This window comes from Leucopleurus acutus (assembly GCF_964270905.1).
Source record: "Leucopleurus acutus genome assembly, chromosome: 2".
In the NCBI taxonomy this organism is placed as follows: domain Eukaryota; kingdom Metazoa; phylum Chordata; class Mammalia; order Artiodactyla; family Delphinidae; genus Leucopleurus; species Leucopleurus acutus.
In genome coordinates this window covers 163,400,411-163,425,618 of record NC_139143.1, presented here as the reverse complement: position 1 = coordinate 163,425,618, position 25,208 = coordinate 163,400,411, and the positions used below count along the sequence as shown (strand labels likewise).

Sequence of the window (25,208 nt, the reverse complement as noted above, 5' to 3'; positions counted from 1 at the left end):
CATGTAAAATGCTCAGAACTGTGCCTTGTACATGGAAAGTGTTCCTAGACATTGGCCAGTTTTATTAGAGGTCTCAGTACATGCATTCTTAGGCTCCCCATGATTAAATATTTGTCGATTTTTCTGAATCAACATGATGATTTCCAACTAGTTCTGACTATGACTAGGTGAGGTGAGGACTTACCTAAGCCACACCCTACCCGTGAAAGTCCCACTCACTAGGATTTCCTTGAACATCCTGTGAATCAGGAAGTCTCATGGACCAGCTGTCTCTTCCCTCCTCAAAACTCTCCACGAAGCTCCACTTGGGAGGTGAGAGGGAACAATTCAGATGAAAGACCATTGAACCAGGACTGAGGCCATTTCCATCCTAGCTCTACCACTGCCTTGCTGAGGGAACCTCAGGTAAACAATTTCATAGGATCCTTTCCACATATTCCACTCCAGTCCTGTGGTCCCCTGGCCTGCTCAGTCTGAAACAACGTCCTCCTCTACTACTGGCTCAAAAATCTACCTATTCTCTAAGGCATACTTCAAATACCACCTCTTCTCAGCCATACAAAAGAATGAAATAATGCCATTTGCAGCAACATGGATGGACCTAGAGATTATCATACTAAATGAAGTAAGCCAGACAGAGAAAAACAAATATCATGTAATATCGCTTATATGTGGAATCTAAAAAAAAATGCAAATAAACTTATTTTACAAAACAAAAAGAGACCCACAGACATAGAAAAGAAATTTATGGTTATTAAAGGGGAAAGGGTGGGGGGAGGGATAAGTTAGGAGGTTGGGATTAACATATACACACTACTACATATAAAATAGATAACCAACAAGGACCTACTGTATAGCACAGGGAACTATACTCAATATTTTGTAATAACCTCTAAGGGAACAGAATCTGAAAAAAAAAAAATATATATGTGTGTGTGTGTGTGTGTGTGTGTGTGTGTGTGTGTGTGTATAACTGAATCACTGTGCTGTACACCTGAAACTAACATACTGTAAATCAACTCTACTTCAATAAGATACAAATAAAAACTAAACACAAATACCATCTCTTGCAAAAGGTGCAGCGCACCTCCAAATTATTTCTCCGTTTCTAACTCACAGCTGTAAACCAATTGCTAGCATAGTAAGTTTATGTAACCATTGATTGATTGGATTAATTCACTTTAACTTTAGAGTAAATATGAACAAATCAACTGTCTTTTGAAATTGTTTCCGGGACTTCCCTGGTGGCACAGTGATTAAGAGTCTGCCTGCCAACACAGGGGACAGGGGTTCCATCCCTGGCCCCGGAAGATCCCACATGCCGCGGAGCAACTAAGCCTGTGTGCCACAACTACTGAGCCTGCACTTTAGAGCCCACGAGCCACAACTACTGAAGCCCGTGTGCCACAACTACTGAAGCCCGTGAGCCTAGAGCCCATGCTCTGCAACAAGAAGCCACCACAGTGAGAAGCCCACGCACCGCAAGGAAGAGTAGCCCCCGCTCGCCACAACTAGAGGAAACCCACGTGCAGCAACGAAGACCCAACGCAGCCAAAAGAAATTTTAAAAAAATAAATTAAAATAAATAAATAAAATAGTTTGCCACTTGATAAATATACTAGAAAGTTGACCCAAGAGAACGAATGAAGCTTTAAATTCCAAAGCTTTAATTTAAGTCAAGTAGCCCAGGACTTCCCTGGTGGCGCAGTGGTTAAGAATCCGCCTACCAGTGCAGGGGACACAGGTTTGAGCCCTGGTCTGGGAAGATCCCACATGCCATGGAGCAACTAAGCCTATGTGCCACAACTGCTGAGCCTGTGCTCTAGAGCCCATGAGCCACAATTGCTGAAGCCCACACACCTAGAGCCCGTGGTCCGCAACAAGAGAAACCACTGTAGTGAGAAGCCTGTGAACTGCAACGAAGAGTAGCCCCCACTCACCGCAACTAGAGAAAGTCCACATGCAGCAACGGAGACCAAGCACAGCCATAAATAAATAAATAAATAAATAAATTTAAAATAAATAAATCAAGTGGCCTTCACTTGATATAAACTCACACACCCAGGAACACTGTGGGATCAGAACATTCTTTCACAAGCAGGCATTACTGGCGTGTTATGTGCATGTCACACTTAGGCTCTGATGAACGTGGCATCATTTCGTTCCTCACACCCACTACTGATTTCCACAAAGGGAAGGATGTTAAAAAATATAACCATCTGTGCACCATATCAAATCATAAATTATATTTATATATGTTCTAAGCCTTTAAAAACCAAGCTGTGTTGTATATTGGCATTTCAATACAATAACACAAAAAATTTTTTTTCAGTTATCTGATTACTCTGCTTTCCCTTATCATCAGGATACAATAAAAGTATTTAAAAGTTAGATCACCAGTTGCTCTTAATGAGCTATCCTTTGTCAATGTCAGAAAGAGGGAATGAGAAAATGACTGGGAAGAGGCTCCTGGGGAAAATCTGAAGATTCTGTCCCATACCTCGGCAGAACTGTGGGCCACCACAGAGGATTTGGGGGAGGGGCTCAGAAGCAAAGGGCCGTTTTGCAGATCGCTTGATTTTAACAGCTATGACTTGCAGACAAGATAGCCAGGGTGGAGAAAGGGTGGGTGATAAAGCAATTGCAAACAGCTAAAATGAACATCAGTTTCTAAGCAATGAATTAATTCAAGAAGAAAGTTTTAGGATTTTGTCAACTTCAAATGAGAAGTCTGCTGGTGATATCTGGCTTTGGAGATAAGTAGTATCTTTTCTTTCCCTTTCTCTTAAAAAATAAAAAGTGTGTGTGGGCAAGGAACACCGTCCCATATATCAATGTTTGGCATGAAGAATCTCTTAATCCAGGAAGCAAAAGTCTACTACACAACTGGGACCTTTTATTGAAAATGTAGGCAAGGACTTGCCTGATGGCACAGTGGTTAAGAATCCACCTGCCAATTCAGGGGACACGGGTTCGAGCTCTGGTCTGGGAAGATTCCATATGCTGTGAAGCAACTAAGCCCGTGCACCACAAAGACTGAGCCCGAGCTCTAGAGCCCTCGAGCCACAACTATTGAGCCCTTGTGCCACAACTACTGAAGCCCGCGCGCCTGGAGCCCGTGCTCCGGAACAAGAGAAGCCACCGGTATGAGAAGCCCGCACACCGCAACGAAGAGAGTAGACCCCCACTCGCCGCAACTAGAGAAAGCCCGCGTGCAGCAACAAAGACCCAATGCAGCCAAAAACGAATAAATAAATTTATTAAAAAAAAATGTAGGCAAAGTGGTCATCTATCACAATGTTCACCAGGATGGTGCTTGAAGCCAAGCCTAAGGCTGCCAGGAAGCAGTAGTTACACATATTGAACACGGAGGCCCTGGAGTGAGATGCCAGATTAGCCCCTCATCCCAGGAAGAGAAAACCATCAGCCTGGATCAAGAGAAAAACTCATCAAAACACATTTTAGACATGCACGTATGTAATAGTGCCTCCAGGGGCCAGGGCACATTGGGTGAGGATGCTAATTGCTCTTACATTGTTTCTTCCCTCATGTAACCTTTCACCTAATTAACCTTATTAAGTGTTCACTCTTCAAAGGGGATCTTTTTTCTTTTTCTTGCCATGACACACAGGTTGTGGGATCTTAGTTCCCCGGTAAGGGATCGAACCGTGCCCCGTGCAGTGGAAGTGTGAGTCTTAACCACTGGACCGCCAGGGAATTCCCCAAAGGGGAATCTTTTCATTTCTTTTGAATAAACATTAGTCAGCAGCCCACGATAGTCAACATTTAACCCTGAGTACATCTAAGTATGTGAGACCTCAGTGGAAAAACAATGGTAAGGAAGACCATCTAATAATGTCATTAGTTTCCACCCAAGAGAAACAGTTAGCAGAAGCACTGACTTGCATCATCTCTCCTGCCTCCCATCCCACCCCCCATCACCACCTGAGGGTGAAACAGCAGGGACAGGGGTCAACTGGTATGAGGCCCACCATGTATAACCTGCCCCAACTCTTGACTATTCTGGGAAGGAAAACCCCTTCACTGCCAACTCAGAGAGCACTGCTGCTTCAACAGGACCATGGCTCACTCGCTGAAATTTGAAGATCTGGATTCCAGTGCAGGGTGAGTCCTATCACCCCCAGGGTACCCTCCACAACTGTCTACTTTTACCTCCAAAATATTGATACAAAGATTTCTTTAGCAGCAAATATACCTATGAACACAAGGTCCTCTGTGCTAGGAAAGAAGTACTCTTTGAAAGGGGGCTATATTTACAAGTTTTATTATTTTTTATTCCAAAAATACATATAAATGAAAACCTGCTCTTCAAATGCAGGGAGGCCTTTGACTATAATGCAGTATTACATTTACATCACAAAACATTCTCATAGGAAAATCAATATGCAGCTCTTTCACACACAATTTTTTAAATATATACATACACACACACACACACACACACACACACACACACACACACACACACACACACACACACACACACACACACACACTAGATGTAAGCAGTTATGACTTTTCTACTTACACATATTCCTCTGGTGGAAAATTAGGAAACTGGGCTGTTCCCAATTGCCCAGGTAAATACAACCTCTCCGAACATTTTTGTAAAAAGATGAAAACATGTAAACCACACAACACATACACGTTGTTAGAATAAAGCAAGGACCCTGCCACATAAATGACAGTGTGTTTCTCAAAGAAGGAAGAATGGAGATAACCTCTAAATAAAAATGCAAAGTTGAAGATCAAAATTGTTCTGTACATGCTCCATGGAGAAATCAGAGTTCTCTCACAGGAAACAGATCCACGACCCATTTCAGCCTCTCGTGACATGTAATCAGCACCCACTGGTAGTGGCCATGACCTTCCTGTACAGTCATAAGCTTAAGCAGGCTCCACAAAGCATCCGTTTAAGTCCAACAGTCAATAATGAGGTCATGTGGTAAATCTCCCCCACCCCCCTGCCCACCCCCAAACAACGAAGTGCAAAATCAATTTCTGTGACTCAAGAGCTCAACCAGGTCAAAGCTTTGGTATACTCGGGAGGCTGTTTTGGTGATAACCAAAGCTTAGTAAGATTCTCTGTTCAGGGGTCTGCCCCCAAGACAAAAACAAACCCGGTCCACAAAGCTTAACAACAATATAAATAAAGTAACTGTACAAAGAAAGCAAGCCACAATCCCCTTCAACCAGGGCTTTATAGTTTCCTGCACAGTAGTTCTGAAAGCACCAACTCAAGCCACGATGCTTCTACTAAAACACGATGTGTTGGTGAGACTGTTCAGAAAACAAATGCCCACAGCGTGTGCGTGTGGCTGATGTGCCACAGAAAAAAGTTCAACCAAACATAAGTCAGTTTTCTTACACTGAAACGTAAGCTGGTCAGCAACAGAAGAAAGACTTAAGGCAATAAGAGGCGTTACAGAGAGCACGGCGGTGCCCTTTGAGTCAATCCCAAAGCTTTCGCAGAAAGAAAAGGTCTCTCGAGAGTTTGGCTTGTGCTTCAGTCTGCTAGCTGTCAGATACCTCCTCCTCCTCCTCGTCATCCTCGTCTTCTTTCCTGTCCACTTCAGACGTGTCCGAGGACTCGTGGAGCAGAACATACTCTCTGCTGCTGAACCCAAATTTAAGGACATCCTTTTCCTTCAGTTCGTAGTATCTCTGTGGCTCAATTCGCTTGTTGTTCAGGAACGTTCCATTGCCTGAGCCAAGGTCAATGATGTAGGGCTTCACCCTGCGGCCAACTGTCCCATCAGCACGGGTATATTCCACAAGCCTAGCAGAGATAAAGGAGAGAAACCTGTGAGTGAAATCCTGCCTCAGATCATCCAGCTCTTTGCTAACACAGTCTAGATGATGTAAATAACCTGGCTTAGACACAGTTCAAGTTCAAACTCTAGGAAGTCAAGGGAAAGGCATGGCCATGGATTCAGAAATTGGGAGCAAGTAGAAATGGTGAGAACTGGTCACTGGGCGGGGAGGATTCATGGTAGATCAAAGCTTAAAATGCAGAATCTAAGGCCTCTTGCCATGGTTGAGAAATACATTTTTTGACACTTTTTGCATTGTTTATAATCAACATAATGCTTCTTTTACCTATATCTCAACATACTTTAGCTTCTGCCCCAATGGGAATAAACCAGTGGATTTGGACTTCAGAGTCAAGGGAACAGATGAGATGATCAAAACTGTTCAAATCAAAGTTGATTTGAGCCAGAGTTCTACTACAGTGATCATTTATTAGGCAAGCCACTTGGCTTTGCTGAGCTTCATATTCTCATCTGTCAAATGGGGTATTAATACCTGTCCTCGCCTCCCCACTGGATTGTTGTGAACATCCAACAATAACAGATGTACTATGGAAACTGTCAAGATACAGATTCAGCTAACATATGCCAGGCACTCTCAGCTTTATTTCCATTTAACCCTCATAACAGCCCTGCGAGGTAGCTAGAAGCCGAGGCCCAGAAGACTGGCTCGCCCCAGGACAGACACCTGGTAAGTGGCAGTGGCAGGATTCAAAATCTGGATTTCTGACACCAAGTTCCAGTCTGTTACACAAATGTAAGCAATTATTGGTGTAAAGTGATCATTCGTTAGATGAATAATACTCCTTAGATACGAGGGGTATGGGCTTCTTGTGCACACACAGGCGCACAGACCTCAGCGATCCTAACTAACCGAGAAGCCGGGCTTCTACCGGCACTTCAGTCTCCCTCTGCAGACGTGCACTCACCGGTACTGAAAGACGGCGTGCTGCTTCGAACAGGAGGGGTGATCGATGGGAATGTCTGCGATGCGGCGGTGTCGGCCCAGGAGGTAAGCGCTCTGTCGGTGGATGTACATCACTGGAAGCACCTCATCATTTTTAAAGGGGTAGAGACGCCACCGTTTTTTGGGGATGCGTGCTTCCGGGGGCTCGCTGTATTTAATGACTACACCCCGAAAGGTGTTGGTGTCCTCAAGAAGTGCCCCAGAAAGTTCAAAGCTTGGCTTCTCTTTAACAGGCACGTCTTTGTCTTTGTTGTTGCTGCCAGGGCCAGGCTGAGGAAGTGAGTCCTGAGACGCGTTACCGCCGGCTTCGTTCTTCTGGCGGTGCTCCCGGCGCCGGGTGTTGTGAAACTCCCGCTCAGCTTCCTGCGCCTGTAGGTTCTGGGCATCTCGATCCCGTCCCTGAGGCTGCCCGCTGCCAGGCCTCTCGTCCGAGCTTCTCCTCTGGTGAGAGTGGCCGCGGTGTCTGTCTCGGTTACTGTTCCTAGCTCGCCTGTGTTCCTGTCCTGAGGGTTCTCGGTGCGGCCGATCCTCCCGGCCTCTCCGGGGATGATCCTCACGTTCCTGAAATTCAAACAGATTCAAGAAAGTAAAGGCAGTGCATAGTCTATGAAGAGAGCTGCAGTCAAAAAGTCATTTGTGCTTTGGACTTTGGCATTCAGAGCAAAATGTCCCACAGAAATAAGGTTACCAGTGGTGGTCATGTCCCCTTGCAAGGCCACCACACAGAACAGGTGCCCTAGGCTGCTGCCCAGCTATAGCACTAACAGTGCACACCCACGTTCAGAGCCCAAGAAACAAGAACACCTATAGGCAAACTTAGAGGGACCTGCATACAGAATCAGAACTAACAGAGAGAGTTAAGTAGTCACATACAAGATAATTACGTAAAAAAAAAAGCTAGCTTTCTCTTATGCCCAAAAGAAAAACGTAATAGTAATTTTAAAAGATCCGATTTCAATACCCAGAATAAAATTAAGAAATATGCAAGACATATAAGAAACATATAGTGCTCGCTTCAGCAGCACATATACTAAAATTGGAACGACAGAGAAGATTAGCATGGCCCCTGTGCAAGGATGACACGCAAATTCGTGAAGCATTCCATATTTTTAAATCTGTGGGTTTTCTTCTCCTGTTTTTCTGCGTTGCGTCAATTTTATTATTAGTGTAGCCATAAGAACTCAAGAGGGGTAGCAACAGTACCACGACAGGTTTATCCTGACAAAAATAAACAAGCACTTAATTTTTAAACATTAAAAAAAAAATAAGAAACCTATAAAAATTTACTACAGTTGACCCTTGAATAATGAGGGGGTTAGGGGCACAGGGGCACCAACACTCCAACTAGTTGTAGTCGGCCCTCTGTATACCTGGTTCCTCTGTATTCAAGGGTCCGAATCCACAGACTCAACCAACAGGGGACATGGAGTACTGCAGTATCTACTATTGAAAAAAATCTGCATATAAGTGGACCAGTGCAATTCAAACCCATGTTGTTCAAGGGTCAACAGTAACAGATATATTTTTTAAAGATCTGAAAAAAATGAGGAAACAGGATGGTTTCTTAAAATAGACTCAGCACTGAAAATCAACACAGGAGATAATAGGCAAAGGATATTAACAAGGAATTATCAGAACAAATAAATATTTAATGAACACACGAAGACAGGCTTACCCTGATTAATCTAATAACTAAAGCATTAGAGTTCAAGAGGGGGGCCCCCGCACACTATGAGCAAGGCTGCCCCTCCTGGAAAGGGGTAGAGAGGAAATCCTGAGCACCAGGACTGAGACCTTGTCTCCACTCCCCCACCAGCCCCACCCCCGCCTCAAGGCCTTCTCCCTACCATACACAGGGGTCAAGTAGGGGTCTGCTTGCTCAGAGCAGGACCCAGTTTTCCTAGACTTCCAACCTCCAGAGACAAGTATCAAGAGGCAGGGAGCCTCAGACACCCAACCCTCCTACCCCAAGACATTCACAAGTTTGCCACCACCATCTGCCTTGAGTTCAGCAGAACTCATCTCATTATGCCCTTTATCCCTGATTAAATGAGTCACTGTAAGAAGTCACAGATTCCAGGTCATCACCCCTACCTCCCTTGTACTCTAATCCCCATAGGGCTCTGTACATCAAGGATTCTGTCCCCAAATCTGTCCCCTTCTTCAACTCCTGAAGCTGTTGTTGCACTATGCCCCCTGGAATGGAAAGCTCGGCAAAACTGACCTATATCCTCCACGTTTTCTCGGATCATTCCCATCTCCTTTCGCTCTGACAGAACCCTGGCTCTGCCCTGAGCACACTGCTCCCCTGCAGCTCCTCAAATGGTGGCTGTTTTTCTCCCTCTGACCTCCCCCAACTCCCACCATCTCTGGGTCCGGACATATGGCAGGTGTCGTCCTTGCTTCTCACTGCCAATTCCAGAACACGCCCCACCCTTTTCTTTCTCCCTAAAAAACCCAGCTGTGAATCTCACGTAAGACCACTGTCACCCATTACTCTCAGTGCTGCTGTCATTTACTAATCCTGAGTCACTTCCCCTAACTTTGTGCCAGTTTCACTTCCAGCTCAAGTCATTCTCTCCAGCATTACTCTTGGTCATTTCGATAACGTGCTGGCATCTCTGTTCTTTGCATTTCTCTCCTCCTATTACCTTATTTGTCTCCTCCCTTCTCTTCAGCCACTCACCCCCACGGTTATACACGGACTTTTTCATTTCTAATAACTGCAACCCCTCTATAATTTCCATTTTAAGCAGTCCTCCTTCTGCCCATCTTTCCAGCTCACACTTTACCCAACTCTAACAATCCTTATCCCAATAAGACTCATCCAAGCCTTTGATCCTCTTACCGTTGCACAGTCCCTCTATCTTTTCCCTTCCTAACTTAAATTCCATGGTCAAGGGCTTCCCTGGTGGCGCAGTGGTTGAGAGTCCGCCTGCCGAAGCAGGGGACACGTGTTCGTGCCCCGGTCCGGGAAGATCCCACATGCCGCGGAGCAGCTGGGCCCGTGAGCCATGGCCGCTGAGCCTGCGCGTTCGGAGCCTGTGCTCCGCAACGGGAGAGGCCACAACAGGGAGAGGCCCGCGTACCACAAAAAAAAAAAAAAAAATCCATTGTCAAGCAGTATGATCACTCCCATGTGGACATATTCAAATCCTCTGCCCCTATGCCATTCTGTTGCACTGTCCTGGCAAAACCACAATCAGCATTAAGCACAGCAAAGTGGCTAGAGAAAAAACACAAACCATTCTGAATGGTCCTACCTTAGAAGCATGACCCCAAGCCTCCTTAATGATGCCCAGCAAACATCCTACATTTTCTTGATCTATTCATTCTCCCAGATGACTGTTTTACCACTTCTCTGCCCTCAAATCTCCTACATGGTCTTCCCCATCCCTTATTTACTCAGAAGGGATTTTCTACATCCACCCACCCATCAGTATCTGTACCCATATACTCTGTCTTCCCTCCCTGTGACCATAAGGAAACTATCTGTGCTTCTACCTAAAGCCAATTCCTACATCTGGGAGCTTCCCTCTCATCCAGAATATCACTCCAGTGATTCTCATCTCTCTTGTGCATAATCTACTTCCCCGTTCTGCACTGGATCATTCCCATCAGCACAGGCACCTGCTCTTCTCTAGAACTCATTTCCCATGTCAGCTTCCACCCTATTTCTTCACTCCTCTTTGAGTAAAACTCCTCAAAACAGTTTGGTTTTAATCAGTCTCCAATTCTTCTCCCATCTTCTTTTGAACCCTCCAATTAGGCTTCACCCTTACTACTCCACTAAAATTGCTGGTCAAGGTCACCAATGACCTCCATGTTGCTAAATCCAATGAGCAATTCTGTCTTCGTTTCCAAAAAGTGTATACCAGGCAAAATCAGTAGACACAATGGAGAGAATATGACAAATTACAAAACCAGGTAACACAAAATAACTAAGATTTCAACATATACTCTCAATTATTGATAAGTAGGATAATATACATTTTTTAATGAACATCTTTGCATAGAATACACACACACACACACACGCCCCAAAACATAAAGGAAAAGAAGATAACGTTAAGTATAACAGAACCTTGAAGTATAAATATCAAACTATTAAAACGGCTACTTCTGGGGAGTGAGGTGATTTTTTTGTTTGTGGGAAGGGGTGTGATTTTGAGGCTAATGAGAAAAGTAACCATACACTACATAAACCATACTCTCACTTTCTATTTTACAGAATTCTGTGTTATGATGAACAAGCAAATGATAAATTTATTTTTTTCTGAGGTTTCCACAATCCTGTTCCCCTCCTCCTTTTTTTTTTAATTGAAGTATAATTGATTTACAATGTTGTGTTAGTTTCAGGCGTATAGCAAAGTGATTCAGTTATACATACACACACACCCACACACATATATTCTTTTTCAGATTCTTTTCCATTATAGGTTATTACAAGATATTGAATATAATTCCCTGCACTAGATAACTTTATTTTTTTAATGGTGGCTGAGTGGTGCAGAGGAGAATATCTGTAAGTACAAGTCATGCTTAAGTCAGAGGCTGTGTGCACTCTTACAATCCAGGTGAAAGTCACTGACTTTCAGCTGCCTGTCAAGCACTCAAACCCTTTTGCTCAAGAGCCACTTCCAAGTTTCTAGCTGATTAATACAATGAAATCAGCTTTTTAAGAGATAATTTGAGGTCAGGAGGGAAGTTAGCATAGAAAAGCAAACTAAGACACTTCAAAATAACAATAATCACAAAACAGTTCCATGCTATAAGCCCCAGGATTCACTGTAAAGTGCTGATTTAGAAACCAGAGGTAAAGAACTGCAAGTTGAAAAAGTCAAACATACATATAAATAAATAAATAAATAAATAAATCAGGGAGTAAAATGGTGTTTACTAGGAGATGGGGGGCGAGAGGGTAAGACTGATGGTATTTAAGGGTACAAACTTGTAACGAGTAGTAAATAAGCCATAGAGATCTAATGCACAGTATAATGAATACAGACAATAATACTGCACTATAATGATGTAACGTGGTAAATATTGCTTCAATGGCAATCATATTACAATATATAAATGTATCGAAGTAACACAGCTTTGCACCTTAAATCTACAAAATGTAACATGCCAAAATTATTAAATCAAAAAAGTAGCAAGTTGTACATAAACACACACACACACACACACACACACACACACAAAACTACAAGTGGTTTGAGAGGTTCTATCTGGGTACTGGGCTTCCAGTGGCTGAATTCTGAGATAGCCAAGGCGGTGCCTGACCAATTCATATAACAGACCATCAAGACTGTCTGGCTTTGTATCTTTTTAGGTAGCAGACAGTTGGCCCACAGTCTCTCAAAATCATAAGAAAATCCATTTTCTTAATGCCAGTGTCTCTATTTGCTCTTTGTAACAAAGAGCTTCTTTAAAAAGAAGACTGAATGCTTGTCCATCAGGACTGAGGGCAAAAGGCAAGAGCGTCTGCTCTCACTACTCTTATTCCACATAGTGCTGAAGTCCCAGACAGTGCAGCAAGAGAAAACAAAATGCATACACACTGTAAAGGAAGAAATAAAACTGTGCCTATTTGCAGATATGATTATCTATGTAGAAAATCCCAAGTAATCTACCAAAAACCTCCTAAAATAAATGAATGAGTTCAGTAAGGTCACAGGATATAAGATAAACATACAAAAATCAATTATATTTCTATGTACTAGCAATGAACAAGTAAACAATGAAATTTAAAATATCACTTACAGTCACTAAAACAAATTACTTAAGTGTAAATCTGGGGGCTTCCCTGGTGGCGCAGTGGTTGAGAGTCCGCCTGCCGATGCAGGGGACACGGGTTCGTGCCCCAGTCCGGGAAGATCCCACATGCCACAGAGCGGCTGGGCCCGTGAGCCATGGCCGCTGAGCCTGCGCGTCCGGAGCCTGTGCTCCGCAACAGGAGAGGCCACAACAGTGAGAGGCCCGCGTACCGCAAAAAAAAAAAAAAAGTGTAAATCTAACAAAACACGTATGGGACTTGTACACTGAAAACTACAAACACTGATGAAAGAAATCAAAGAGCTAAATAAACGGAGACACACCTATGTTCATAGACTAGAAGACTCAATATAATAATAATTTAAAAAACCCGACTCACCCCAAAATACAAGTTTAACACTATTCCAATCAAAATCCTAACAAGATTTTTTTTAATAGATATAAACAAGATTGTTCCCACCTTATAGTAAAACAAACTTAAAATAGACCAGGGACTTACATGAAAAACATTAAGGAAAAAACAAATCTTCAGGATCTAGGGCCAGGGAAAAAGTTCTTAGACATGACACCAAGAGCATAATCTACAAAAAGAAAAACAGATAAGCTGGACTCCATCTAAATTAAAACTTTTGCTCTGAGAAAAATCCTGTTAAGAGAATGACCAGAAAAGATACAGACTGGAAGAAAATACTGGCAAACCACTCACCCCAAAAGGCCTAGTATCTAAGAATATTAAAAAAGAACTCTTAAAACTCAATAGTAAAAAAACCCAAATAATCCATCTAGAAAATAGGCAAAAGATCTGAAGACACATGTCACCTGAGAGGAAATACAGATGGCAAATAAGCGCATGAAAAGATGTTCAATATCGTTAGCCATTAGGTAAATGCAAATTAAGATCACAATACCACTATCCCACCTGTAAGAATGGTTAAAATAAAAAAATGGTGCCGGTAACAAATGCTGGATCACTCACATGACAGGTGGAAATGTAAAACGGTACAGCCACTGTTACGGACTGAATCGTGCCCCCAAATTTATATGTTGAAGGCCCAACCTCCACATCTTAGAATGTAACCAAATTTTTTGTAGATAAGCTCTTTGAAGAACTGATTGAGTTAAAATGAGTGAGACCCTAACCCAATACGGCTGATGTGGTTAAAGGAGGAGCTAGGAGCCAGGGATAGGAGCACAGAGGGAAAGGCTATGTGAGGGCACAGTGGAGAAGGCAAGCCAAGGAGAGAGGCCTCAGGAGAAACCAAACTGCTGAAACTTTGATCTCGGACCTCTAGCCTCTAGAACTGTGTGAAAATTATAGGTTCCGTTGTTTGAGGCAGCCAGTCTGTGGAATTTTGTTATGGAAGGCCTGGCAAACTAACACAGCACTCTGGAAAACAGTCTGGCAATTTCTTAAAACAATTAAACCCACAACTACCATACCATCCAGCAGTTGCACTCCCGGGCATCTGTCCCAGAGAAAAGAAAACTTACGTTCGCACAAACACCTGCCCACAAATGTTTACATAGCAGCCTTATGTCTAATAGCCAAAAAACTGGTAACAACCCAGATATTCTTTAACGGGCAAATGGTTAAATCCACACCACTGAATACGACTCAGCAATAAAAAGGAATGAACTACGGAGAGAGGCAACAACCTGAATGAATCTCTAAAGAATTTTGCTGAGTGAAAAAAGCCAATCCCTAAAGGCTTGTACTGTGAGATTCCATTTACACAGCATGCCTGAAGTGACAAAATTATAGAAATGGAGAGGAGATTAGAAGCTGCCAGGAGTTGAGGGGTAAGGGTGGGAGGGAACTGGCTGCGACTATAAAAGGACTACATGAGGGATCCTTGTGATGGAAATGTTTTGTTCCTTGACTGCACTGATGTCAACGTTTTGACTGTGATACTGTTCTATAATTCTGTAAGATGTTACCATTGGGAGAAACAGCCACTTCTGTATTATTTCTTACAACTGCATGTGAATCAACAATTACCTCAAAATAATAGGTTTAACTTAACAAAGCAAGCAGGAAAAAAAACCAAACCCAGTTTTTAGAAAAGCCCATCGCAAGTACAGGAGAACACATACACAACACTCTTTAGCTATGATGGAACAGACTCTAGGTTTGGGGCCAGTATGAAAACATCTCAATCCACTTACCTGCTTTACTTTGACCGTTGAGTGGTGAGGACTTCGGCTTCTCTTACTCCGGGGAGACTTGCTTCTTCTCCCTGAGGACTTGTTTTTCTTTCTGGCTGGAGACCTGTTCAGAGAATGATACACGCAGATTTTACCTCAGTTTTCATTCCCTAATACAAATTAGCTTCAAGTATCAGGCTTACCTACTAACACAAACACCACATTTGTGCAGGTCTCTGCTGATCACACTAAAGGAGTAAGGAGCTTCACTTTTCTAGCCCTAATGTCTTCCACATACATAATTGCCTGATGGAACTTCTCACATAGATGACATAACTCTAGATTCCCATCCCCTCAAGAAACTTTCCTCTGTCTTTGCCATCTGGGTAACTGGCGCCACCCCATCCACCCTGTTCCTCAGGCCAAAAACCTAGAAGTCACCCTTGATTCTTTTTCTCCTCACCACCAGCAGCCCCCCACGCTCCTCTCCCACACAATCACACTCAATCAATCAATCAATCAGCAAGTCCTCTGGCTCTATTTCCTCCGTCTCCCACCTCATTCCAACCACTCTCCTTGATCTCCTGGATCCAACCCCCACCCCCCATTTCTAGAAGGAACACAACTGATTCCACTTCAGGTTCTTTGCACGGGCTATTCCCTCTGCCTAGATCTTTACAAGGCTGGATTATTCTCACCATTCAGGTCTCAGGTCAAATGGTGGACTTTTCAGACAGTGGTTCAGGGAGAACCATTTCCCTCTACCCTCTCACTATCACATTACTGTTTTAACCTACCCCTAACACTTGTTACTAACTGAAACGTCTTCTTTTTTTTTTTTTAATTTGCTTGTTATTTTGTCTCAGAGCTACAGCACGGTCAGTTTCATCGAGGCAGAGATCATCTACGGTGTTCATCCTTGCCGCCCCAGAACCTAGGACGGTCTTCTTTTTTCTACATATACATATGTATATTTTTTAAAGTGTTACATAGATATTTTTCCACATTATTTTATAACCTACGATGGTCTTTAGCACATAATAGGTACTCAGTAAAACTACGTCGAATGAATTAATAAATGGACGAGTTTAACAAGAGACAATATTTTTCCACAGAATATTAGACAGATCGCCTAGGCCCTCGATATGTAAACTTCTTGGGGCAGATAACTGAAAAGATAACTCCCGCACTCCGTTTGCAGGCAAATGGGGAAAATCTTTCATTTCAACTTAAACGATCATTGCTTAACGAACAACTTAAACTGGACCATACCCGGTGAAATGCTGGGTACCCAGAAATGGAGGGACAAGATCCTGTCCAGCAGGCATTAGGCGCTTAACGCCCAACTATTACGCAAGTGACAGGTACCAGAGTAAACGTTCCTTAACACAAGCACAACCGGTCACTTCTATCGCCTTAGGATTAAGTCCAAGCTGCAGCGCTCAGCGTTCAAGGTGTGTTTCTGGTTCTAGCCCTGTCCTCCTTTCTCAATGAACCCGACCTAAGGTCCACCCCGGGCTGCTTCTCACTTACCGGCTACCTCCTCGGGCTCGGTTCCCGCGGTGACTCGGGCGGCCCGACTCGCCGGCCGGTGGGGACGGGCTGCCGCCGGAGGAGTCCGGGCGGCGGTGCACGGGAGGCGCGGATTCCGGGCTGAGGCGCTCCTGCTTCACCACCACCGCCGCCACCATGTCCCCGTCCCGGTGCCTTCGTCGGCTCCCCCGATCCCGCTCGCTCTTCACCTCCTTCATACTAAGAGACCTGCGGAGCCCAGGAAAAAGATGTCCGTAGCACTCCTGTCCCCGAAGGAAATGACGGACCTGACTCTAGGACTTCCGCTTCCGAGTGCACGCTCTCCCAGAAACCCTCGCGGCGGAGATAACGCGATACGATTCTGGAGTGGGAGGGGCCTTAGTGACCCGACTCGAGAGGCAGGAGATTTAAGTTTCAAAAGCAAACTTTTGTGAAAAAGCTACTCTCAACTTTGGGCACTTAGGTTGTTTCCATCTCCGGGCTATTGTAAATAGAGCTGCAATGAACATTTTGGTACATGACTAGAGGCACGGACACATATACACTACCAAACGTAAGGTAGATAGCTAGTGGGAAGCAGCCGCATGGCACAGGGATATTGGCTCTGTGCTTTGTGACCGCCTGGAGGGGTGGGATAGGGAGGGTGGGAGGGAGGGAGATGCAAGAGGGAAGAGATATGGGAACATATGTATATGTGTAACTGATTCACTTTGTTATGAAGCAGAAACTAACACACCATTGTAAAGCAATTATACCCCAATAAAGATGTTTTTTTAAAAAAAAGCTACTCTCAAGGATCTTTGTTGCCCTGTTATAGTAATTACGGAGCACAGAGACAACCTACATGCCCAGCGATAGGGAAGATGTTATGTCGCCATTCGCAATGCTATTTACAAACTATATGACAAATGGAAAAAACCCTGACTTGTTAAACGAAAGAAGCAAGATACAAAATTGTGCGCAGTGTGTGATTACATTTACGTTTGGGAATACCAAGGAAAGAGGAAGAGAAGGAAATGCAATCACAGATGGTAGCCCGTGGGCAAATCATTAGTATTTCCCCTCTGTTCTTGCGCTTTCTGTTATGTTGTCATTTCTCCACTTACTTAAAAGCCAATACTTTTTAAAACCCGGCAACTTCAGATGCCTTCCTCTGGGAATCTTCCCCAACCCTTCGCTGAGGAGTCAGATGATTCCCATTTTGAAAATGACAAAATTGAGGGTCAACGAAGGTGATCTGCACCTAATTCAAATCACGAGCTAGACGCAGCACAGGGATTCAGAACTGATGTTTTCCCTGCTTCCAAGAGTACCAAGACGACCCGGTGAGCAAGTGGCCTGGGAAACTAAGCTAAGAGATCTTTCCGCGAAGGCTAGGCAGAAACTCTCGCGCTGCTGGCCCCGCCCCGCCCTGAAGCCCCGCCCAGGCCATGAGGGCGGGGGAGGTTTCTATGGCGACGGCAAACAAGGCCCTAACTGGAGGGTCGCAGCAGGGCTACTACTCCCGCCGCCGCCATGATTCCCCCCGCGGACTCTCTGCTCAAGTATGACACCCCGGTGTTGGTGAGCCGGAACAAGGAGAAACGGAGCCCCAAAGTAAGGACGGGTCTCAGAAGGTGGGGGTGCACGAAGCTCCGATGGGGAAAGACCGATCCCTGCCTTGAGGATCGGGAGTCCCGAGGGACAGAGGCTGCAGTGACTGGGAGTAAAGGGAATTGGGACCGGAGAAGGAGGGTGGGAGAGCGATACAAGAAGCCCAGATGTTGGGTGACCCCAAAGGGCAGATTTAGGATGGGGAAGAAAGTCACAGGGAGATGGATGGGGCTCACCCTTTTTCACGGTAGTCCCAAGAATAGATCTGGGAGTGATTGCCCCATCACTAGAGCAGAGGCCTGAGCAGCTGTGCCAGAAACATTTCTTCAAGAAGATACAAGCATTAGGTTGGGGTGGAACCAGAGATTCTTTGTGGCCTCCTTCAGCTCTGAAACATAACTTTGGCTGAGAAGACGGGGGAAAGTGAGCTGGGAAGAGGGGAGGGATGTGCAGGAGAGCTGGAGCAACCCAGGGGGCCAGGGTGTGTGGAGCTGAGTGTCTGAATCACCTCCTGCCCCAACTTGTCCCTCCCTCTCAGGCTCGGCCACTGAAAGTCAGCCCTCAGCAGCCCGGACCCTCAGGTCCCGTCCCACAGCCACCAAAGACCAAGCTCCCCTCAACTTCCGGTGTCCCAGATCCTACAAAGCAGGCAGAAGAAATCTTGAATGCCATCCTGCCCCCGAGGTAAAAAAGCAGTGGCTGGGAGGAGGCCCAGGCTTTTGCATCCCTGAACTTGGGGATGTGAGAGGAGGCACCTTGTCTCTGTTTCTGACTGAGATTTCCTCCCAGCATCCTAGAGTTTCTAGGGTTTACACATGGCTAGATCCTGGGAATGTGGGTAGCGGGGAGACCTCTTCTCTATCTACCATCATTTCCTGAGTCCTCTCACCCAGGCTTATGGCTTTAAACATCACTTATATGCTGATTTCTCCCACAGGTCTTTCTGCAGCCCTGTCCTCTCCCCTAAACTCCAGACCTATATATTCTACTACTTCCTCGTTACCTTCATGAAGATGTCTAATAGACATCTCAAACTCAACATGTCCAAACTAAATCATAATGTCTTCCTTCCCCCAACCAGCTCATTCTCAGTCTTCTCCTTTTCCATTAGGGGCACAGGCCACCTTTCATTCCCTTTGATCTCTCACATCACATGTCCTGTCCTTCATCACATTCTTTTGGCTTTCCCTTCAAATTATTTTCCAAATCTGACTGCTTTTTACTCTGCTTCTACCATCTATTTTTTTTTAAATTTATTTATTTGGTTGTGCTGAGTCTTAGTTGCGGCAGGCAGGCTCCTCAGTTGTGGCATGTGAACTCCCAGTTGCAGCATGTGTGTGGGATCCAGCTCCCAGGGATTGAACCCGGGCCCCCTGCATTGGGAGTGCGGAGTCCTGAGTCCTCTAGGAGGCCTTCCTTCAGACTCCTTTCTAAAAGGAGAGCTCCCTTCTTCACCATCCCCTTACCCTGCTTCTTTCTTCTGCAGCCACAAAGATCATTGTGATCACAGTGCCTTTCAACTGTTTTTATGTAATAAGTTGACAGCAGTTTTTAAAGTTATGATGAAAAGGGGAAACAGTAAAAGCCAGACTGCAATCTCCTCTGAAATGGAGGTCAAAGGAGGGGAGGGTGTTTTTCATTTGCTTGCTTTTCAACAGTGCATGGAATCCTCTCCCTCATGGTGGTTCTGCCCTCAGGCCCCCCCTCGTGATTCCAGAACCTGGCTGAGTCTCTGACACAAGGTTCATTACGGGGGGCCCATATAGGTACACACCCCCAATACATACATTCACCTATTTCTGATTTTAGTATATGTGCTGATGAAGCGAGCACCATTCACCTCTTTCTGGCTGGCACAAGGTTTATAGTCCCCTGTGTCTCCTACTCACAAGTCAGTGGGAATTTCCGCTGGGCCTTCCATTCAGATCAAGCAACAACCACCATCAGTCTGCCCTCAACATGTTAGGAGTGTTAAGATCTGGACCGTGGATGACGACTTCACAGAGGGTCGTGGGAGAATGAAGATAGCCTAGCCCCAAGATAGGGGCCCCGTGGAGGTGGCACAGTGGGTGTGGCTTTGGAGCCACACACTCATCAAGGGAGAAAGAGATGGAGGATTCTGGTGGGTCGGGGACAGAACCGCCCCTCACTCATCTCAGGCAGAGAGCGCAAAGGGCCATCTCTGCTCACATCCTGAGGACCCTGTCTGGTGGATGGGGTGCGCTCAGCCTGGCTGTGTCTGTCCCGCAGGGAATGGGTGGAGGACACGCAGCTATGGATCCAGCAGGTGTCCAGCGCCCCCAGCACCAGGATGGATGTGGTACACCTCCAGGAGCAGCTGGACCTGAAGCTGCAGCAGCGGCAGGCCCGGGAGACTGGCATCTGCCCCGTGCGCCGGGAGCTGTACTCGCAGTGTTTCGGTGAGTGGTCCTCGAGGGAAGCTACACCACCCTCTACTGCCTCCTTCCCTTCCCTTCGCACAAATCCAGGCCCTGAGTCCCCTGCAGCTGAAGCCTGCCCCATCCTGGAATGTCTGTCTCCCCCCACCTGCCCCACCCAGGAACTGCTAACTGTGCCCTCTTCCCCCTCCCAGCCCACCTCTCTTACCAGTCCCGCACCCACCCTTGTCAGTCACCGTGTTCCTGACGACCTGCTGGATCTTAGTTCCCCGACCAGGGATTGAACACCCGCCCTCTGGAATGGAAGCGTGGGACCACCAGGGAAGTCCCAATATGTTCGTTTTTTAATCAGAAAGATTTAATGTTCTATATTTATATCCATCCATCAACATTAGGCCTTGGTCCAGAAAAATATTTCAGGGTGATTTGTTGTGACCCGACACACGCAGGGATTTGAGATCTCCCTCCTCGGGTGCTGGTGTCAGATGACTGGCCCTCGGTCTAGTCTCACCAGCCTGTGTGGACTCAGACATGCAAACCGCATCCAAACCCTGAGGCAGCTGCACTGGGCTAGCGGGCTCCCTTCAGTCTGAGTGTGATTCTGGTTTGCCCTCCCAGTCGGCATTTATGGAGGAGATGGGTGGGCAGGCTCTAGACCCTGCTGTTTCCAGCCCCAAACCAGTCCAGCCAAGGGGCCACATAGGAGCTTCCAGCTGCTTTAAAACAGCCACCACGTTTATATTGAAAAAGTCAGAATTCTTTGAATAGCACCCAGTTTCTGCCTAACGGTGGGAGAGAGGGCCCCCACGGCTGCAGACAAACCTGGGCTCTTGTCTGCCTCTGTGCTGGCCAAACCAGGCTTGCTGATGGCCTGTAGTCCCAAGTGCCAAGTTCAGAGCAGTGGCTGCATGGCAAGGCCCCTCCCTGAGGCCTGTCTCCAGGTGAGGAGGACATACCCTAGTGCCCTTCCGACTTCCCGGTAGGAAGGTGGTTCGCAGTAGGTGCGGTGCATTTCCCCGCCTGCCTGCCTTCTCCGACCTCGCCACGTGTGCCTTGGCAGATGAACTGATCCGCGAGGTTACCATCAGCTGTGCGGAGCGAGGGCTGCTGCTGCTGCGAGTCCGGGACGAGATCCGCATGACCATTGCTGCCTACCAGACCCTGTATGAGAGCAGCGTGGCATTTGGCATGAGGAAGGCGCTGCAGGCCGAGCAGGGGAAGTCAGACATGGAGAAGAAAGTGAGACTTTGGCCCTCTTCGACTCTTCTGTCAATCTCAGGGCCACAGCTCGTCATTCCAGCACCAAATTCCGGCCTCCTAGGTGCTCTCCCATCACCTTAGTGAGGACCCTTTGGTTCAGTGTCACGGCCAGTCCGGTCGTGGCAGAGTTGTCTCCCCTTGGACATGCCCTGCCAGTCACTGACCTCCCACTGGGTGGCAGTACAGACCCTGGCAATGCCTGGGGTTGGACAGCTGTGTCTCAGGTCCCCTTCACCCAGGCACTCACACCGCCCCGTCCACTTGGCGACGTCCCAGCATGACTGGGGATTCTGTCCTCAGATTGCAGAATTAGAAACGGAAAAGCGAGATTTGGAGAGGCAAGTGAACGAGCAGAAGGCAAAATGTGAGGCCATCGAGAAGCGGGAGAGTGAGAGGAGACAGGTGGAGGAGACGAAGCACAAAGAAGAGATTCAGTTCCTGAAGCGGACTAATCAGCAGCTGAAGGTAATCGATGCCCAGGCCCAGGTGGAGCTCCTGCCACCCCCATCCCCGCCCCTGCCCCCGGCCCTGCCAGCCGAGCAGGCCAAGCATTTGGTTCCTTGTCCTACACTGACTTTCAATACTGCCAAGGAGTAAAGGAAGCTCTTTTGGGGAGAGGTGAGGGATCGTTTCCCAGATTCTCTGTCCATCTCCATCCGGCTCTGAAGAGAGGCTGTATTCTCAGCTCTGGCTCTCCAGCGGAGGATTTTTTTCCCCTTGGATAAAAGTTGCCTGTCGTCCGGGAGAGGTGGCTATGTCAAGAAGCGGGACGTCTGTCCCATGGCAGCTGGCGCTTTGGAGACTTCTTAGAGTGGGCTGAGTCTCTCCAGCCGGCTTTCTGGGAGTGCTTTCCTACCTGCAGTTCCCTCTGAGGCGCTGCATTCGGGGCGGGCTGGGAAGGCCCTTCGAGAGGGAAGAACCATTTCAAATCGGGAACCTTCCCGAGGTGTGTGGGCAGAGGAACTCAGCTGTAGGCACTTTTCATCAAAGCCCTTTTGCTGATGGTATACTTTTGTCCAACTGAGCTGAAGGGAGGGAGGGAGGGAGGGGGACTAGTGAAAAGGGCTGGGCTGGGGGCCAGGCTTCAGAAGCTCCAGGCTCTCTGGTCCAAAGGTTCTCAGAGGGTTGGGCCCCAAACCAGCATCATCCTCATCACCGCAACTTTCAGAAATACAAATCACTGGGCCCAGCCCAGAGCTACTGAATCAGAACTTTGGGGTTGGGGTCCAGCAAGCCATTCTAACAAGGTCTCCAGGTGATTTTTTTTTAACCTTTTATTATGAGAATTTTGAAACACAAAGTAGAATAGTGCAATAATGCACATCCATGTGCCCATTACAGAACTTCATCAATTGTCATCATTTTGTGAATCTTGCAGAAACAAGTGTTAATTATAATGAGATAAAACAGGATTCAAACTTCGCAGAAAAGAGTAAAATATAGGTTTTTTTAACCAACAAATGGTGAAGGTGGGCAGAATCACTGCATGGGGCAACATTCTCCATTCTGATGTTTGCCAAAGTTTGAGAACCACTGCTCTAGATATACGGCCTATTGACGTTCAGTGGCTGTCTCCCATGGCCCTGGCCAGGAGGGGCCCCTAGATGTATCTCCTTTTCCTCCCTAGTTTCATAGAAGCTTACATTCTTGCGATTGGCAGGCTTGTTGGTACTACAAGCCAAGGCCAGGCATTTGAGATAAAGAAGGGCTTGTGTTAATTGCTAGTGGAGGATGACATAGATTTTCTTGTTGCTGAGTTTAACAAAACAAAGAAACTTTCACAGCCAGATGTGAATCTGTTTACTTAGCAGTCTCTGAAGCTGCCTCCCTTATCTGCCATATTCTTTTATCATAAGCTCAAGTTCCTCAGTTCCTCCTATGGTATTGGCGGCAAGAGCAAAACAGAATACCTCGGCATCTTTCTAACGTTTACAAGCAACCTTGGAATCCCCAGGGTGAAGGACTCTTTAGCAGTGAGTTATTTTTATTGGCTCAAAGCTGCACTGCAAATAAAGCAGTGTTTGCAGTCCGCAGAATAGACCTACTTAGAGATCTGTTCACACACCGTGACAGTGAATTATTTTACTGGCTGCCGGAGGAGCAGAGTAAATAACTCCCAAGTGCCTGAAGCTTTACATACGAGATGGACAGCTCCCTACTCACTGGTGGCAGTTTTCTCTAATTGGGTATCAGGTTGTCTCAGTGGCTGAAAATCTGCTGTTTCCAAAACCTCTTGTCCCAGCACAGAGCTCCCAGGCTCCCAAACCAGAGAGCCAAACGCTTAACTTAGCAGATGTACTCAGGCTTGAAATCTGAGCCTTGAAAAGCCACTATTTCAACACCTTTCATTCAATATCCTTTTCAATGCCTTATATTACACACTGAGCAGCTATTGTATGGAAACCAGGACAGCTCTGATTTCTCCTAATGCAGCAAGACTGAATGCCAAGCCAGAGACCAGCTCATCTAGAAAATACGGAGTTGGGAATGACGGGAAGAACACTTGGGGTGGCAGCATTTGGATTACTCTTCCCGGAGACTTTTATCGCCTCTCAGCTAGTTGTGTTAGGCTGCAAGTTTCAAATATTAACGGAGTTTGGTTTTGTTTTTCAGGCCCAACTGGAAGGCATTATTGCACCAAAGAAGTGATAATTTCCATATGGGTCTCAGCAAGCACTACTACCCCATCATAAGCCCTTTGTAATAAAAAGCTTCCTGAGTGAAGCCATACCCCTCCCCTGGTCCCACCTACGTATTTGTCAGAAGCCCCACCACCGCCCCAGTGTGGTGCGACACCTACGGTCTGGCAGCCAGGCTCCGGGCTGGACGACAGAAGGCAGTGTGGCCCAGGAAGTCTCTGTACGTGGCCAACCTTGGGATTTGCCAACTCCAACGGTGAGACTCAGAATTCACCCCTTTGGCTGTATCCCTCTCAGGTGGAGCAGCTCCTTTCTCACTGTCACTCCATACTGTCACTTATTTCCAGCCACACGAAGCTGCTTCTCTGCCCCGCAATTCATCTTGTCCCTTAACCCGGGCTCCTCTGGCCTCAGTCTTGCCCTTATTTGATGTCTTTTCATCATCCCTACTCCAGTGCAGTTCTAGTACCTCATTTTGGAGTTTTCGGTTTATACCGTATCATCTTATCCCCGCTTGCCAAGTCACTGGACCCCATCCTCCTTAGTTTTGGACTGCCTGGGTAGGAGGCAATGGCAGGGTCAAACCCATGGGTTTCGAGAACGTAAACACGTGCTGGAAAGAAATACAGGTCACGGTGTCCACTGTGAGCTGCCTGGACCTCGGCTCCTCCCCCAGCACTGATTTGTTCACCTTGCTCTGCAGACAATCAAACCCCAACCCTACAGCCTGACTAGCCCAGACCTCACTCTCAGTTCTCATTATTCATGACGGCCATGGCCTGGAGACAACTGCATTTTACTATGCCTCATAATCTAAACTCAGTCTGGAGGCTCAGGAGTCTTCTGGTTTCACAGACCCAGGAGACTTAATTAGTGACATAAATCCTTCATTCCAGGGCACAGCAGCAGCTCCACGAGTGCCATCCTTCAGTCACACTTCACAACTAGCGTGACTAAGAAGGCGCTAACATCTCCCCTCGGTTAGAAGGCCTCAAGTGCTCAGCGTTCTCTTGGAGAGGCGCTCGGGTCGGATACCCGTCCCGGCCAGGGCTTCCAGGCTCAC

At 46.4% G+C, this 25,208-nt stretch overlaps 2 protein-coding genes across 2 annotated transcripts; one reads left to right on the top strand and one right to left on the bottom strand.

Moving 5' to 3' along the window:
* Positions 1-5,014: 5,014 nt before the first annotated feature.
* On the bottom strand, positions 5,015-16,503 carry SNIP1 (Smad nuclear interacting protein 1). The gene is made up of 4 exons (XM_082833298.1): positions 16,255-16,503; positions 14,743-14,845; positions 6,761-7,359; positions 5,015-5,800 (listed from the first exon to the last, which is right to left on the bottom strand). The coding sequence occupies exons 1-4, from the start codon at positions 16,470-16,472 to the stop codon at positions 5,536-5,538; spliced, it is 1,185 nt and encodes a 394-aa protein (XP_082689424.1). The 5' UTR covers positions 16,473-16,503; the 3' UTR covers positions 5,015-5,535.
* Positions 16,504-17,766: 1,263 nt separating this feature from the next.
* On the top strand, positions 17,767-24,180 carry DNALI1 (dynein axonemal light intermediate chain 1). The gene is made up of 6 exons (XM_082833303.1): positions 17,767-17,850; positions 18,386-18,531; positions 20,098-20,267; positions 21,307-21,485; positions 21,807-21,971; positions 24,120-24,180. The coding sequence occupies exons 1-6, from the start codon at positions 17,770-17,772 to the stop codon at positions 24,153-24,155; spliced, it is 777 nt and encodes a 258-aa protein (XP_082689429.1). The 5' UTR covers positions 17,767-17,769; the 3' UTR covers positions 24,156-24,180.
* Positions 24,181-25,208: the final 1,028 nt, after the last annotated feature.